The sequence below is a fragment of the Cyprinus carpio genome, unplaced genomic scaffold (genome assembly GCF_018340385.1).
Source record: "Cyprinus carpio isolate SPL01 unplaced genomic scaffold, ASM1834038v1 S000006479, whole genome shotgun sequence".
Lineage (NCBI taxonomy): Eukaryota > Metazoa > Chordata > Actinopteri > Cypriniformes > Cyprinidae > Cyprinus > Cyprinus carpio.
The window spans coordinates 510,329-528,176 of NW_024879154.1; the positions used below are offsets into that span (position 1 = coordinate 510,329).

Here is a 17,848-nt window from a genome sequence, read left to right on the forward strand (position 1 = left end):
ATTATGCCCAGTGGGTCACATATATACTACAGTTTGCAGAAGTGAAACAATCAACAGTCTGGAGAAAACTTGCCAGATCAGCATAACTAATTCCATTACATAATGATTAGATCAACATGTCACAGTCAGCAAGAATTAAGTTTAGCACTTCACTTTAGGGCACAATGGCCCAATGTCCCTAGACACAAGATACACGATACAAGATGTTCACTCAGAATCTCACAGTTTCTCAGTAGAACTTTTAGTGCCATTACTTTACTGAAGGTGTTTGACTGTAATAATCTAAGAAATACCTGTAAAATAACAGTGTTTCTCAGTAGAACTTTTAGTGCCATCACTTTATTGAAGGTGTTTGGTCATTATAATCTAGGAAATACCTGTAAAATAACAGCATTTCTCCATAAAACTATTAGTGCCATCACTTTATTGAAGGTGTTTGACTGTAATAATTTAGGAAATACCTGTAAAATAACTGTTTCTCCATAAAACTATTAGTGCCATCACTTTATTGAAGGTGTTTGGTCATTATAATCTAGGAAAAATCCATAAAAATAACAGTTTTACACTGTAAAAAAATAATAATAAAAAACGGTCAAATGACTAGATTATGCTCACAAATAATCTAGAATGAGTTATGCTCTTTTTATCTGTTTGAATCAAGCCATTTGCAAGTTTGGTTTTATAGGACAATGCATTGCAATTAAATATCACCTAATTTTTTTTTAAATCCTAGCATGGACTCGCACCAGCCTATCTCTCAAACAAAAACCGTAAAATTAAAGTAAAATATCTTAATTCAAACAAGGAAAAACCTGTAAAATAACAGGGTTTTTTTGTACATTTTTTTTTATGAAAAATTCCGTAAAATTATAGTTTTTGCACTTTATTGGATTTAAGATATTTTACTTTAATTTTATGGGTTTTGTCTGGCAGCCATAGCTGCCAGTCATTTGACCGTTTTTTTTAAAGATTTTTTTTTTTACAGTGTAGGTCAGTGATCCTTAAATCTGGATTTGAGGATCACTGATCTAGGTGCTTCAATTGGCCAAGGACCACATACTTGGGTACAAAGAGGCCATCTGATTGACATGTGAGACAACCAATGACAGCTTGTTTTCTTGGTAGTCATATTTCAGGGTGAGTAAATGTCCTTAAAAGACCATTGTGTGATCATACATCATAGAGAGATAGTCTGGTGCGAGTCCATGCTAGGATTTAAGCACCAATAACAGAACCTTAAAATCAATCCTGCAATAAACTAAAAGCCAATGCAGGGAGACCAGGGTAGGAGTAATATAAAAGTTCACAGTTTTTAATACCAAATAAGAATCTAGCAGCAGACTTTTGAACTTTTTGCAAATGAGAAATGGATGACTGAGTAATTCCCTTATATAATGCATTGAAATAGTTGAGTCTTTATAATATCAAAACAAGGGCCTTTAAACGTCAACGCTAGAATACGTAAGTAATAGAAACTTGACTATAACAACAGAATTTATTTGTTTGTCCAACTTTCAAGCATGTTTTTATGTGAAATGACAAAGAGATAAAATCTAGCTGTGTTGTACCTCTGACTCCACTAGAACTGGAAACTATAATCTCTGTCTTCTTTTCAGTTTGCTATCTGGGCTGTGTTAAAAGCACCTAAAAATTAGTTGGAGATGTCTGTAAAGTATCCATATAAAATGAATGAGCACCAAATGATGTGCACTCCCTCAAAGGCCATTCTGGTCAGATTCTCTGCTAAACATCGGTTTGGAGCATGTGTGATGACTGCCAGTACTTTAATATTTACAGATATGCTGCAGATATTCCTTTATCTATTCCCTCTACAGTACTCCCCAGTGAAATAAAGCTGTTCCCTAGTAAAATATAACTGATTAAATCCTTTTCTGATGGTGGAGATTACTGTATACTCACATGAAAGTCATTAATTTTTTTCCTGATAATATTTCAGCAATCAGGTCTGTTTCTCACAGAGCAACAATTTATTTTCATAAGATAGAATAAAAAAAAATTAGGTGATATTTAATTGCAATGCATTGTCCTATAAAACCAAACTTGCAAATGGCTTGATTCAAACAGATAAAAAGATCATAACTCATTCTAGATTATTTGTGAGCATGTCTGTGCATGGTTTTAAAAAAGCTCACAAGGTTACACTTAGCCTACTCATGACAAGTTTGTAATAATACTACTACTATAAAAGGGGTGTATATAATAGGCTGTATAGTATGGTGCCCGTAAGGTGACATGTCCGGTTCACTTAGTTTTGTCGTGGCCACGACATAATAACTTGTGGGAACGTGATAATATGTCATGGCCACGAGATCATTTTGTCAAGGTAACGACATCCTTGTGTTGTGACCTCGAGATGCTATGTTGAGGGAACGACGTCCATTTCTTGTGGCCACGAGTTTAATGTGTAAACAACCTGTGTGACCGTAGCAACATGGGATTATCAGAGATGGATTCATTAATATTTTATTTCGAATTGAGAAATTATTATATTATTTATTATAGAAATTATAACATTATTAAATTATTGTATTAACATTAGGCCTTGGCTACCGGGCTGTATTACATGCGATAGTTTCACCACGGGAGTTTCACTCGTTCATTCTTGTGAGTGTTTGCATCCCTCCGCAAGCGCACGTGAGCTCAGCTTTACAGAAACTCACTGATCAGATCACAGAGACAGAACAACAACACCCGGACTCTGTTTTAATCATTCTTGGGGACTTTAATAAAGCCAGTCTCTCCCGTGAACTGCCAAAATACAGACTGTGAAGAGATGGACCAAAGAAACAGAGAGCCGCAAATACCAGGACAGCCAGGCACAAGAACAGTTAATTCCCCCAGGCAATCTACCTCATGAACAGTTAAATGTGCAATAACAGACTGCACCTCAAAAGACCCCCTCTGTCAAGCTCCTGAAGTTTGTAGATGACACTACAGTCATCGGCCTCATTCAGGAAGGTGACAAGTCTGCTTACAGACAAGAGGTTGAGCAGCTGGCTGTCTGGTGCAGTCTTAACAACCTGGGGCTGAACACTCTCAAAACAGTGGAGATGACTGTGGACTTCAGGAGAAACCCCTCTGCACCCCCCCCCCCCACTCACCATCATGAACAGCACTGTGACTGCAGTGGAGTCATTCAGATTCCTGGGAACCACCATCTCTCAGGACCTGAAGTGGGACAATCACATTGACTCCATTGTTAAAAAGGCCCAACAAAGCTGAGGAAGTTTAACCTGCCACAGGAGCTGCTGAAACAGTTCTACTCAGCCGTCATTGAGACTGTCCTGTGCACTTCAATAACTGTCTGGTTTGGTTCAGCTACGAAATCAGACATCAGAAGACTATAGAGAACGGTTCGGACTGCTGAAAGAATTATTGGTGCTCCCCTGCCCACCCTTCAAGAACTGTATACATCCAGAGTGAGGGCTCAGAAAATCACTCTGGATCCCTCACATCCAAGTTACCCCCTTTTTGAACTTTTGCCATCTGGCCGGCGCTTCAGAGTCTCAAATACCAGGACAGTCAGGCACAAGAACAGTTTCTTCCCCCAGGCAATCTACCTCAGGAACAGTTAAATGTTCCCCACTTATACAATAAAAATGTGCAATATCCTTATATTTATTTGTTACCGCTCCATCCTAGTACAGCCCTCACTCTATTCTATTCCATTAGCATCTATAGCACAACTGTTCATACAATTTATTTATTTTTCGATTTATCTTGCATTTTTTTTTTTGTCTGTGTGTTATGGTTGTCTCTGTGTACTAGAAGCTTATGTCACTAAAACAAATTCCTTGTATGCACAAGCATACTTGTCAATAAAGCTCTTTCTGATTCTGATTCTGATAGTCAGCATTCAAATGAAGTTTATCATGAATAAATGTTCCATTAAGTGCATAATATAAAATAGGTCTACAAGAAAACATTTGTATTCATCCTACAGTTTTGTAAGTCCTTTAACTGATCGTATTTTCCCCATAATATTTGTATATTATTATTATTAGTAGTAGCCTATTATTATTGGTTATATTATTATATTAGTTTATATTAATTTTTTCCCTCAATTTTGATCTCTTTACTTAACGTTCTGAAACCTTTTGTAAATAATATGCCTACTGTAAATGCTTGACATGCCAATAAAGCTTTGATTTGGATGACTGGAACTTTCAATAGTATCTCTGAATTTTTGCTGGAATCAGTTTAAATTTAACATATATTTCATTTTATTTAGGTTAATTAATAGACCATAATTATAAATACTATAATGTTTTGTTGAGGAATTAATCATTCATGTAGTTTCATCACACATGGCCCTAAATACAATCATAAAGTCAAAACTTTATTGGCCTAGTTGTCAGGCGTTTATTTACAAAATATATGGTAGGCTAAATGCTATCATAATTATACAAAACGTTAACTAGGTAAAGCGATAAACAAATTGAAAGGGGTAATAAGCATAACAATAAATATAAAAATATAGCCCTAATAAGTTAAATTCATAATAACAATAATAATAATATACAAATATTAAATGTTTAATGTTAATAAAAATGTTTTATCTATTTTTGATAATCCCGGGTTGCTATGGTCACGCAGGTTTGTTTATGCATTTCCTCAACATAGCATCTCGAGGCCACAACATAAGGATGTCTTTACCTCGACAAAATGATCTCGTGGCCACGACATAATATCACGTTCCCACGAGTTATTATGTTGTGATCATGACAAAACTAAGTGAACCGACCATGTCACCTTACGGGCACCATAGTATAGGGCACAGAGAGTGTCTCTGGGGATGGTAGAGGTCTGATCAGACTCCACTGGCGAGGGAGGGAGGGATGAATGAGAGGAGTGCACTGACATCAGTGAGCTGCTGCCTGGGACAACCGCACATCCAATGGAGCTGTGCGGATTCTTATCCAACTCCAGGTTATTGATCACATTAATCATCCTTCATATGATCTTCAGGGATGGACGACGATCTGGTGTGTGATTATGACTCCACCTGGGACACGGAGAGCGACGGGGACGAGCTGGAAAACACCGGCCGCAGCAAGAAAACACGGCCCGCATTCGTATGTCATTCTCTCTCAGTACTCTGTGAACTACTGCACTCTGGTATTTTTTGTTTCATACAAATCGTGCGCTTTGATCTTGGACCAGTCGCCTTTAATGCGCCTTGCGGTTCATTTTATTTGTATTTGTGTACGAGACGGACGGTCGCTAACGTTATAACTCCACGCGCTGCTCGAGGAGGGAAGTGTATAAATAAATCCCTTTGAGGGGTTATTTTTTGCAGTTGGTTTACTTCTAATATTTGATCGTGTTTGATAGAATAGCACGTTAGCTAGTTATTTAATATCAGCTCTGTTGACCGGAAGTGCGTCACTCGTACTAGCCGATCTTCACATTATCTGCTGGACATCACATTAAGCCACGGCCACAGATGATAAGTTGTTTGAAACACCTTCAGTCTGCATCAGTCTTTTACAGCATTTTCTCATGACTCCGACCCTAACATTAAGCATGATGCCAAGTGCATGGGATTTTTAGACCGGACCCGTGACTCTCAGCTTTGAATCGGAACATTCTGTTATATCGAACACGGCCTACAGTCTTTTGGCTCATTGCCATCGAATTTGAGCCTTAAAGCGATGTAAATTTGATACATCACAATATTTCCTTTTCCAATGTTTTACATATAGGATAAGATGGGGAAGAACAATGTGGCTTTCCTTTACAAATGTAACATTTAGAATGTAGATACAAGTCAGCATGTGCAAGAATAATGGCTGCATTTACGCTTCGCATTAACATGAGAGCTGTATCCGGATCTTGACCATATACACATTGAAAAAACAAGTGTAAAGTGCTTCTGACCAGAATGTTGTCCGATCCGCGTGTCCTGGTCTAGAGTAGGCACATTCCACAAGCTGTTGTTTTGGCAGATTGACTTTCATATAAGCTGTTTTTAGACTAATGAGAAACTTACAGGATGCTTTTATACTGCAATGACCTCTTATATGTCAAAACATCAAGGGAATTTTGATCTCTCAGTTTATGAAAGTGAAGATGTCTGAAACATGCAACAACACACCACTAGGGTCCTTCAGTGCCCTTTCTCATCTTACCTTAAGGGTCTAATTTGAACTTTTTACTCCACAAATATAAAAACCCTCATTAACATATCAACACAAAAAAAATTGATATTCAACAGTATAAAATGTCATAGATCACTATTTTCCAGAAACACAAAATTAGATCAATTAACCATAAAACAGTTTTTACTGAATAAATCTCACAAATGTTTGATAGGTAAATCTCACATGATAGGTAAAAATTGATAGCCTGAATGCACTGTAAGTCGCTTTGGATAAAAGTGTCTGCTAAATGCATACATTTAATTTAATTTTAATTTAATTTAAATGTTGATATGGAATGGAATGACTAAATTAAAATAAGTAGTCTTTCATCAAAAGTGTTGAGATTTTGTGATTGTGAATGATTGTGGAGGTCTTACCCTGACCTGCTGCAGTCTTGTGCTTCAGTGCATTCACATCAATCTACAGCTAAACTTAAATAAATAGCTCTGTTGTGTATCAAAAAGCATAAATAGTTGAATGAAAAAGCATGAATAGTTTGGGAATTTGGATGCAGCCAATTAAAGCAGGAAGTTGAAACTAATGTTTGGCCCTTGGTTCTTTGCAGTGGTCCAACTCTTCCTCAAGAAACCTCAGAGCCGCCAAGGACATGCAGAACTACAGACACGGATATCCAGTAAGAGTTTGCCATTCTCCTACAATTAAAGGTATACTCCACCCCAAAATGAACATTTTGTCATTAATCACTTACCCCCGTGTCGTTCCAAACCCGTAAAAGCTTTGTTTGTCTTCGGAACACAATTTAAGAGATTTAATTTACACTGTCAAGGTCCACAAGGATGCACTGTTTCTGCGTGTATTTAGCTTTGCTTTGAAAGAAAACAGCGCATCCTTGTGGCGCGGCTGATACAGAAGAGCACACGCAGCATACGGTGATATGAAGAGACACAGAGGAGACTGCTGACAAAGGAATTGTTGAATAAAGTTGTTGTTTTTATTTTCTTCATGTACAAAAAGTATTCTCGTTGCTTCATAAAGTTACGGTTGAATCACTGATGGCAGATGGACTATTCTGACGATGTCTTTCATACTTTCCTGGACCTTGACAGTGTATTTTACTTGGCAGTCTATGGGACAGTCACAGGCCTCCCAGTTTTCATCCAAAATATCTCAAATTGTGTTTCATTTTGGGGTGGAGTATCCCTTTAACTAAAAAGTGCACTCCTGACGTGCTGATGTGATGATCTTTTACATCTACAGAACATCAATGAAGAGGAATGTCCAGAAGAAAGAATGACTAATTTAAAATTCTATCTCAATGAAATGAAATCATCACCTGATGGTATGTCTGTACTTTCTCTTGAGCTTCGGTAACAAGTGCCTAAGTTGAGGTGTATTGCACTTCTTTCGAGCTTTTATCTTGTTTGTCATGTTTTTTTGTTCTTTAGATGTGTCGATTGAGACATTTCACACCGAGTGGAAAACAGATTACAAGAGGCTGGAGAGAGTTCACTCCTACATTCAGTGGTAAAAAACCATCACTCGTATCCTCATGCTGATTTGTTTGTGACCGCATCTGTCAAAGTCTCATTTTTACTAGGTTCTGTTAAACAAATGCTTTGGGAACTTAGTTGTATTGTTTGTAGGTTGTTTCCTCTGCGAGAGCCAGGGGTCAACTACATGGCTGCAGAGCTCACCAAGAAGGAAATCCAAGTAAGTCATAAAGAGCCCAAACTCTGTTTCAGAGACTCTAAACTGTGCTCTTGATGCGTCTGGGACTGTGCACGGTGCTGAAGCTCGCTCTTGTGCTGTTGTCCGCAGGCCTTCAGGGAGAGCGATGAAGCTAAGAGCCGTCTTCTGGATTCCTACGAGCTCATGCTTGGTTTCTACGGCATACAGCTGCTCAGCAGAGAAAGCGGGGAGGTGAAGCGCGCCGAGAACTGGAGGGAGCGATTCGCCAATCTAGAGAGGTGAGGTACACGTGAGTTCTGTCTTTTGGAGTTATTAATCATGAAACATGTATCAAAACATGCATGTTAGGTTTTCCTTCAAATGTTTATTGTTCTTCACATGTACAGAAGAAATCAACATTATTTTTTCAGGCATTCAGTAATGGGGCTTTTCCACTGCGTGGTACGGCTCGGCACAGCTCAGTACGGTATGGCTCGGCTCTGCACAGTTTGCGTTTCCGCTGCAATTTAGTATCGCTTTAGAGTGGGCGGGATTATTCAGATTTCGTTATAGTCGTGCCGCCTCTACTGCCATGACTCCTAAAGAAAATAGTTTTCATTCCGCGTCGCCCCATCAAGCTCTCGCTGGATCCACTCCTCTGCTATCAGCGAGAGGAACGTTTGTACTTCCTCAGCAGACAACAAAACTTTTTGGTTGTTAAAAAAGATGTGCTCATTCAAAACAGTTGCGTTCCATCCTTCGCTGACTGTGCTGATTTAAATCTAGTGGTTCTTTTGTGTTTGTGTAGCAAGTTCAGTGATGCAGGTAGTGACGATTCTCTGCGGCCAATCCGTGATCAGCAGAGCTTACACGTCATGTTTTGGTAACGGTACGGTTCACTTGGAACCTCACCCGAGGTGATACTAAAAAAAGTACCAGGCACTGTACCCAGTGGAAACCCCCCCAAAAGTGAACCGTAGCGTGCAGTACCATGCACTGGAAAAGTGCTGTAAGTCCCTTCACCAGTACTGGGTCACAGAAAAAAATAAAAATAAAAAATGGGCTTTCTTTTAAGACCGTTTTGGTCATGGATATACAAGCTGCACTCACAGTAAAGAGCAGGGTCATTGCTTGACAAACAATAGAAGCCAGTTCTGTTTCCTAAATACCCACCTCATCAAGTGCTCCTTTTCTTTACTTGTTTTTATTTTTTTTTATAAAACATGCCTTTTACTATTGCAGTGTGAGAAACTGCTACAAGCAAACCCTTTAACAAATTAGATCAAAATGTGAATGTGATTATTTTGTGAATTTGATATTGCTGGTTCTAAACAGCTGAGAGTAAACATGTGACTTGATTGTTGAAATATTCTCAGGTGGGTATATTCCATTGACACACAAGGATGTAATATTTGACGGGTTCGTGCTCTAGTGACACCCCAGATCTCAAGTATAGACAAGGGCATTACAACCAAACACCTGTCATGACGGTTTGATCAAGGAATATTACATTTGATTTGCACCCTGGACAATGGCTAACAAAGCCATGACAAATCACTCGTACAAATCAACAGAAAAGCACATTTCGGCAGATAATAACATTGTACATGACGTTATGAAATTTAGCATATATGTAACTAAGTGAGGTCATGCGACTAAATTTGGTGAAAATTGGCTGCAAAGTGGCGCTATAATGAGTTATTTATTTATTTTTTTTATTTTTTTGCTAATAAAAAGTTTTTTCATCTGAATTCAGTGCCCCAAGATGCACCATTGTTTTTTTCTTTTTTTTTTTTTTTTTGCTGTTTTTCCAATTTGCACAAAATGTAAAATCTTGAGACATTTATGACAAAATGTTTTAGAATTAATTAATTAATAATTAATAAAATAAAATATTGAGTGATTGTCCAATGTCCAAACTTCACAAAACACATGAAAAACAGGACATTCAGACAGAACAGTTCATAAGTACAACCATTTTAAATGCTAAACCATTTTTATCCATGTGAAGGACAGACGAGGCCTGAAAAACTGATGTTGTCCACTAGAGGACAAGACAACCTTTTTCGGTCTCATAGTTTAGCTTTGTTGTAAATTTATACAACCATGGTACACTTAAAACATTTACTGAGTTTAATATAATTAGTTTGAAAAACTGTAATGCTTAAATCGATAAATGATTCCTTATTTCATTTATATAGCTATATATTTTCATATAGCTAGATCCCCTATGAAAATAGGAGAAAATATAATATTTTTCTTTTAGTATATGTTCTAATGTTTTTTGAAGAGACACTTGAAAAGATGTATTACAGTTTCATTATTTTCATTTATTTTGGTAATAACATAAAAAAAAAATTGAATATAATCGTGCTTGTTTATGCTTTGCGATGATGATTTTTTTTTTTTTTTCTAATTTTAATTTTTAATTTTTTTTAAATTAATCTAAAAAATAACAGTTAAGTGAAAAGACAAATATAGCTGCAAGCAGCGATGGCGGGCTCAAGCCATCAGTGCAAACACCACCATGCATTTACAGTAACCCTCTGGCAGTCTGGTTTTAAGGGATACGGCAATTAAAGGATTAATCCAAACCATCAAGACTGTGAAAGACACACACACAGAACAATATATAAAACTTAAGTAACACTTTACAATAAGATTTCAGTTATTAACATTAACTATATTAATTAACATGAACAATAATTATATAGCATGTAATAATGTTAGTTAATCCTATATATATATATATATGTATGTGTATATATATATATATATATATATATATATATAAAGTCTTAATATACAGTATTTCACAATACTTCATGTTATTCTAAATAAGAGAAGGTAAATTTTTTTTTTTTTTTTAACCCAAGCAAAGTCTCTCAGAACCTGACACCTTGTAATTCTGGAGACTCCAGGAAAGTTGCAGTTCTGGAAAATGGTGGTGCTGGAGACTAAATGCTTCCTGATGGTTTCACACCTAAATCTTCACTTTAATTCTTTATTCTTTTGCAGTTAACGTTTGTCTTTTTTTCTCCACCGTTTTTTTTTCTGACCCCGCTGACCCAGTAAGCATTTTGCTGTCCATTGGTCATGTCTGCAATTTCTGTTTCCACTAGTTTTGAATATTTCTCATGGGGATTTAATCATTTTAGATTTTTCAGTCTGAGTTAAACCTCTTTTTTGGCTCATTTTATCAGTAAAGGAAAACATGCCTAATAATTCTGCACTCCTGAATAGAGTTTTTTTTCATCCAGCCTTCATGGTCAATTACATATATATCACACTTGTTGCCTTTTCTAGTGCAGCTCAACCAAGTCTCGTCCCATTCATCTATTTTTGATATCACAAATACCAGAAAATATTCATTGTAGTCCAAACAAGTTGTTCGTTTTCTGGTTTTTGAAAAGTGATTTTTGTTAAATAAAATGTCTCCTTTTGAATTGGACTTTGAGCTTTGTAACTTTGCAGATCTTTTTTATGCTGAAACAACAACATTACAAACTAACTAAAGTTGAAAAAGTGAAAAAGCATAATAGCACCCCCTTTAATAGACATTAGTAAGCAGTTCATAAATACAGCTGTAAATGATTTGTTCTTGAGCATATATATTATGTTCAATCATTGTATTTTCATACTTTTTTAATGTTCAATTTATCATCTCTAAATTATTTTGTTATTTACAAACCAGTTATTTAGGAGTTGTCAGTGGTTCATAAGAATGAAAATATATAAATCTTATTATTTAGACACATGATAATAGTTGCTTAGTGTGTTAATAACTGCTTTACTGACACATGTTCCTGCTGTAATTCATGATTAAGTCAGGTTATAAAACATTTAGTAGTTGCCAGCCATCTATTTTTGTGAGCTTATTTAAAGTGAGGACTATTTATACCTTGCAAAGCATTTACAAAGGAGATTTAAAGGATCATTCATCTTCCAATCAGAAAAGTTAAACACAACACAGAGGGATACAGAATAGAGAAATATTTTTTCAAGATGCAAAAAATGAAACTGTACAGCTGTACACTGGATAAAAAAATGAAAAATAAACCTATGCAATATTATATATATATATATATATATATATATATATATATATATATATATATATATATATATATATATATATATATATATATATATATATATAATGAAGTGTACAGTTTCCTTTTATTGGATCTTGAAATAAATATTTCTGAGTTCTGTATCCCTCTGTGTTGTGTTTGTTTATTTTTTATTTTTATCTATTTATTTTTCTTAGGAAGATAACTGAGCCTTTAATGTCCTTTGTAATAGATATGCTTATAAACCAAGAGCAAGGCATTTACAGCTGTATTTATAAACTGCTTACTAATGACTATTAATGTTGGGACAAGGCTTTATAAGGATGAACTGACTGTTTACTAATGCTTAGCTAATGATTCATAGAGTGCAGTTATTAAGTCACCTTTATTTATATAGCACTTTAAACAAAACAGAATGTGTAAAGCAGCTGAACAACATTAATTAGGAAAACAGTGTGTTAATAATAATAATGCAAAATGACAGTTAAAGGCAGTTCATCGTTGAATTCAGTGATGTCATCATGCAGCTCAGTTCAGTTTAAATAGTATCTGTGCAATCATTTGCAATCAAGTCAACAATATCGCTGTAAAAGAAGTGTCCCCAACTAAGCAAGCCAGCTATTATAGTGTTACCAATGCATTTACTAATGTTAACAAATGAGACATTATTTTAAAGTGTTACCAAATCCTTTAATGATTTATAAGTGTTTTGTAATGATTTTATTGACCTATAAGCATTTGTGAAATAGTTCTGCTTGCATTACAGCTTAGTCTTCATCTGTGATCTAAACTGTTACATCCATGAGATTATGTAAATTCATATAAATGTCATGTCACAGGATGTCATAGGTCAGTATCAAATGAGTTTGAAATTATTATTTGCAGCACAAATAAGGATTTTTTAGGATTTTTTTTATCCCTAAAACTGACAGAAATGGATAAGGTCTAAAAGATTTCTTAAGCTGTAATGAAAAAAACAACAACAAAAAGTACTGATTATCTATTAATACATTATTAAAAATTTAAGTTGTATCTTAACATTAGTTTATGTACTTCAACTACACAAACATGAATATTTTTAGTATCAGTATTAATTATCATTGAAAAAGATTAATAAATGAACTAAAAATATAGTTCATCGTTAGATCATGCTGGTTAAAGCATTAACTAATGTTAACCAAAGAGACCTTGTTGTAAATTTTTGCCAACACTTTTTTTATGATCTATAACCATTTAATATATATATATATATATATATATATATATATATATAATATATATATATATATATATATATATATATATATATATATATATATATATTAATGATCTATTAGCATTTGTGAACTAATTATATAAAACTTTATTACCAGTAAAATGCATATTAACTTATTTTATGCAAATGTTTCTAATTAATTGAACTGAGCAGTGAAGAGTCAGACTTAAAAGATTTCTTATCCTGTCAGTGAGAGAGTTTAGGATATATAAAAAGTTGTAATGATTTTTCCTTTGAAGATTTTTTAAAACTGATTTTAATGCTCTATAATCATTTCTACAATAATGACTAAAAAGTATACTGACACAGCACAATACATTTCAACTGATGCTATGCATTATTTTTCATTTTGATGCACAGATAATTAGCTGATCAGGATTATGGTTAAAATATTTTTGAACCTATGGCTACATCTGGTGGTCATCCTTGGTATCAAAGTCTTCACCTGACACATATAAAGAGTGATAGTTTTAATTTTTTTGTGGCCCCTGAGCATGATACATTTTTGAAACTAACCATGTTTTTATAAGAATGACTTGTTCTGCATATGTGAATTTTTTTGAAGTGTTAGGATAATGAACTTTAAAGATAAGGAAATTACTGCAATATTTTTTGTTACTTATTGCCATGGCAACACTGTTAAACATATCCAAAATCCGTTCACAATTTAGAATCTTCAGTATTTTTGCATCATGTTGACAAAGTTTGGTGTTAATTGTATATTTTTTGCAAGAGTAGTATGGATTAATTCACAGCCATATTTTTCCAAAAATCCATATTCAAACCAAAATAGCCGACTTCCTGTTGGTCGTAGCTGATGACTGTGAATTAGAAAGTTGTCCGTCTTGATAAGAACAATTTATGTACTGAGACTGGTGTCTGTAGCCAAAACTAACCCCCCCCCCCCCCCAAGTTTTAACAAAAGGTGGCACTATAGAGTGCCTCTTCCATGCCCTTTTGTGAGCTTTTGCCAGTGTCTATCTATCATTAATACTGATATGTGTTTTGAGTTTCATGAAATTTTGAGCATGTATCTGCTGCCTCAGAATCACCAGAAAAGATTATTCAAGTTTGACAGGTTGCCATGGCAACAATATATTAGATATCAATATCCCCTCAACAGTTTTACAACGGCCATATTTTGTCATTATTCTGATGAAGTTTGAAGCAAATCGAGTAAAAATACCAAATTGATGTGGCATGGTCAGTGTGAGGGGACAATGGCATATACAAAGTTTGGTGCAAATATGTCAAAGCTTTGCAGAGATACAGCCTCAGATGTATTTTGGCATCTTACGAACAAATTCGTTGATGCGCTAAACGAAAACTGTTTCGTATATTAACACAGCTTGGTCTGAAGATGATCCGAGTCAAATTTGGTGAAAATCGGACTAACGGTCTAGGAGGAGTTCGAAAAAGTAGGTTTTCAACATTAATCAAAATGGCGGACAGGAAGTATGGCCAATTTTGGCAGAATTGGTATCGATGTTCATTTCAATAGTCTAATTTATTCAAAAGTTATTAGCATTTTTTAGATATTTCATTATAACTTTTGATCACAAGGTGGCGCTGCCCCCAATTTTTTTTGAGTAGCATCAGGGCATGGAGCCGAAGATTTTTGTAATTATTTTCATAACGATGCGATAATGCGTTCAAAAAATACAGCATTTTAGAACATAATTCAAAATGGTCGAAGCCTAAAATGGCTAACACGGGAAAATTGGATATCATTCGACTTGACATGACCCACCGAATCTAAAGAGTTTTGTGATTTTTGGCTAAACCATTCAGAAGTTATAAGCAAAAATATGCATTTTTCATATCTCCTGACCACTGGGTGGTGCTGCATCGAACAACTGCAGGTAGTCTCAGGTCATGCTTGTTATAACACACACCAAGTTTGGTCTCAATACGCCAAAGCGTTAAGGAGTTATAGCCTCACAAGCATTGTTGAGAGCTTTTCGTAGAATTTCACGTGGTATTCAAGAACGGTTGGATGAATCAACTTGAATTCCATAACTTTTTTCCGGCATTGTCTGAAGATGATCTGAGCCCATTTTCGTGAAAATGGGAAAGTAGAGCAATTGAAAATAGCAAAAAATTCCATTCGACTCTGCATGAGCCAACGATTCAGAGGAAAAAATAATTTTCCTTCTGCGCATTACGGTTCAACTTATTAGCAGATTTTTTTTTTACATTTTGGACAAGTGGTGGCACTAGAGAGTTTGGGTTAGAGACTTCAAATTTGCTATGATTAATGTTGATACTGTCCTCTATCAGTGTGCCAAATTTCACAACTTTCCCGCAAGTGGTTCTATGGGCTGCAAAACAACAACAATAACGCCAACGATTTCAATAGGTGCCTACGCACCTTCAGTGCTTGGCCCCTAAATAATAACAAATAATCCTAAGGAAAACAATAGGGCTCTTCGCCCCTTTGGACTTGAGCCCTAATAATGGGCATTTACTAGAAAAGAAATAGTAATAACTACATTTCAAAAAGACAAGTGGGCTTATTAGGATGAATTAGGATGTATCGAAACCTTTTGATTGTTTCTATATTTCCAGACGGTCTTTCTCACACGTCACTAAAAATAATTTCATATTTTCTTTCAGAAACATGCACAATAATCTCCGTATCACAAGGATACTCAAGAGCCTGGGAGAGCTTGGTTTTGAGCATTTCCAAGCCCCTCTGGTGCGCTTCTTCCTGGAGGAGACCCTCATCAGAAAGACCCTCAGCAGCGTTAAACGCAGCGTGCTTGACTATTTCCTGTTTGCCGTGCGGGACAAGCGTGAGCGCAGGAAGCTGGTGCGCTTAGCCTTCCAGCACTTTGAACCCAAAGACAAGTTTGTGTGGTGCCCCAGAAAAATCCAGAAACGCTTCAAGAAGAAGTCGGAGAAGCGGCAGAACTCTTCAGCTGGCAGCGGAGAGAGCGCAGCGCAGGACGAAGGTCATTCACGATACAAAAACAAGGACGAAGAAGCCGCAAGTGAGCTAAAACATAGCAAGCCAGTTGTTGATCTTATAGATGCAAAGAAGCAGGCCGACAATGACTCTGTAATGAGAGTCGACTCCGAAAAACATTCTGAGGGCTTGTCAGAAGATCAGGAGCCCAATCCAGACACTGCTTCCGTAGAATTACCTCTCAATAATGGCACCAGTGTTAACAACGGAGACACTGTCAGTGATGAACCAAGCAGTGTTGAAGGCCAACAAGTCATCCTAAAACCTGAAGAAGCACTGGAGATCTCAAACTGGGAACATGTAGCTGGTTTTAGAGCAGGATCAGCAGACTGTGACGAGACTCGGGAAGGGATTGACAGTCCTGCTGAATCCCAGGAGGAACATGAAGGAACTGCCTCAGGTACAAGTGAAGACAGGACAGTGACTGACAGCCCTAAACACAATTCACCAACACAGTCTGAGACCAACACCAGGCCTGACTTGATGATGACGAGCGTCCAATCAGAGAACCATGAGAAGAATGGAATGAACTGCAACCAGTCAAATGGATCGGAGAATGAAGAACCGATGGACATTGTGGACATGAGTTCATACCTCGCCCATGAATGATTCCTAAACATGAAAAAGCACTGAAAATGGACACTTTATGAACTTATTACAAGATGAGATATGAACTGATTTTTTTTTTTTTAATAAGGAATTAATTCAAACACGTTTTCTATGTTGGTTCAGTTTTGAAGGGGCCAAATGTTTTGTTATAGCTGTTTTTTTTTTCTAGTTTGAATGTTTATTTGTCCATACTTTCATATTTACAGTTTTTCCAAGCATTTTGTTTTGTTCAAACTGATACTCTGAAAGAAGAATGTACATTCAACTAATAAGAACCAACTATTGATACAAATATTTCCAGAGTAAATAAATAGTTAGGATACTGTTTTTCAGCAGATATACTGTATTTTTGCTGATGCTGTCCCTTAACTCATTTTTGAGCTTGTCTTTTATTAAGTAATGGAAATTTAAAAAGTTCAAAAATGTTAATTTTACAGTTGCATTCATATAAACTATAGAAGCATTAATAACTAAATAAGCTCTGTGATCAGAAGTTGTATAAATTAATCCCTTAGTGATTCTTTCAATGTGCAGCACATGCAGTATCCTCCAATTTATAATTTTTTTCCCCCCACAGTACCATAAATTAACACTTCATGAAGTATTCTAGAATAAAAAAAAACTTTGTCAGCTATGAATAAAGGTTTATTGTTTCTGTTGTTTTAGAATAAAACAATAATTAAAGTGTACTTTAATTTTGCTCAATTGCTGCAGTTCAGGAATAAAAGCAGAAAAACTTAAGGGAATAAAGGAAATGTGTATGTTCTGTCAATTTGTCTTTAATCCTTTTTCAATTTCATAGTGTTTTAAATCTGTCAAACCTCCTGAGATCAAACAGTTTAAGACGAAAGGGAGACACAATGGTAATTGGATTAAGTGTTTTTAGCTCATGCAGAAAAAGGAACAGCATGGCAGTGAATGTGAAGGACATTGGACGGTTTTCCTAATGCTCACCATCTCTCATTGAAATAATGATTTCATGTTTCCGGAGCCACTACAAAATAATATTTCTTTGCCTGCCAACATTTCTATGTATAAGATAAATTACTTGGATACTTAGAGGAATGTAGAAACTGTCAGTACTGTGTTATGCCAAAAGTTAATGTAAGTAATATGTCACTCTAAATTA

At 35.7% G+C, this 17,848-nt stretch overlaps 1 protein-coding gene across 2 annotated transcripts; it reads left to right on the forward strand.

Moving 5' to 3' along the window:
- The first annotated feature begins 4,813 nt into the window (after window positions 1-4,813).
- Window positions 4,814-17,487, forward strand: LOC109066805 (opioid growth factor receptor-like). 2 transcript variants are annotated; one of them, XM_042754210.1, is made up of 7 exons: window positions 4,814-5,096; window positions 6,730-6,798; window positions 7,383-7,464; window positions 7,571-7,649; window positions 7,769-7,835; window positions 7,944-8,092; window positions 15,759-17,487. In XM_042754210.1, exons 1-7 carry the CDS (start codon window positions 4,992-4,994, stop codon window positions 16,717-16,719), a joined length of 1,512 nt encoding a protein of 503 aa, XP_042610144.1. In that variant the 5' UTR covers window positions 4,814-4,991; the 3' UTR covers window positions 16,720-17,487. The 2 variants fall into 2 exon arrangements, with proteins under 2 accessions (XP_042610144.1, XP_042610145.1); XM_042754211.1 differs by lacking the exon at window positions 4,814-5,096 and adding an exon at window positions 5,292-5,677.
- The last annotated feature ends 361 nt before the right edge of the window (window positions 17,488-17,848 follow it).

Excerpts from the sequence above, each read along its gene's own strand:
- LOC109066805 (XM_042754210.1), top strand. The coding sequence starts at position 4,992 with ATGGACGACGATCTGGTGTGTGATTATGACTCCACCTGGGACACGGAG. Across the intron at positions 5,097-6,729 it reads AGAAAACACGGCCCGCATTC|TGGTCCAACTCTTCCTCAAG; the intron begins GTATGTCATTCT and ends GGTTCTTTGCAG. Across the intron at positions 7,650-7,768 it reads GTTCACTCCTACATTCAGTG|GTTGTTTCCTCTGCGAGAGC; the intron begins GTAAAAAACCAT and ends TATTGTTTGTAG.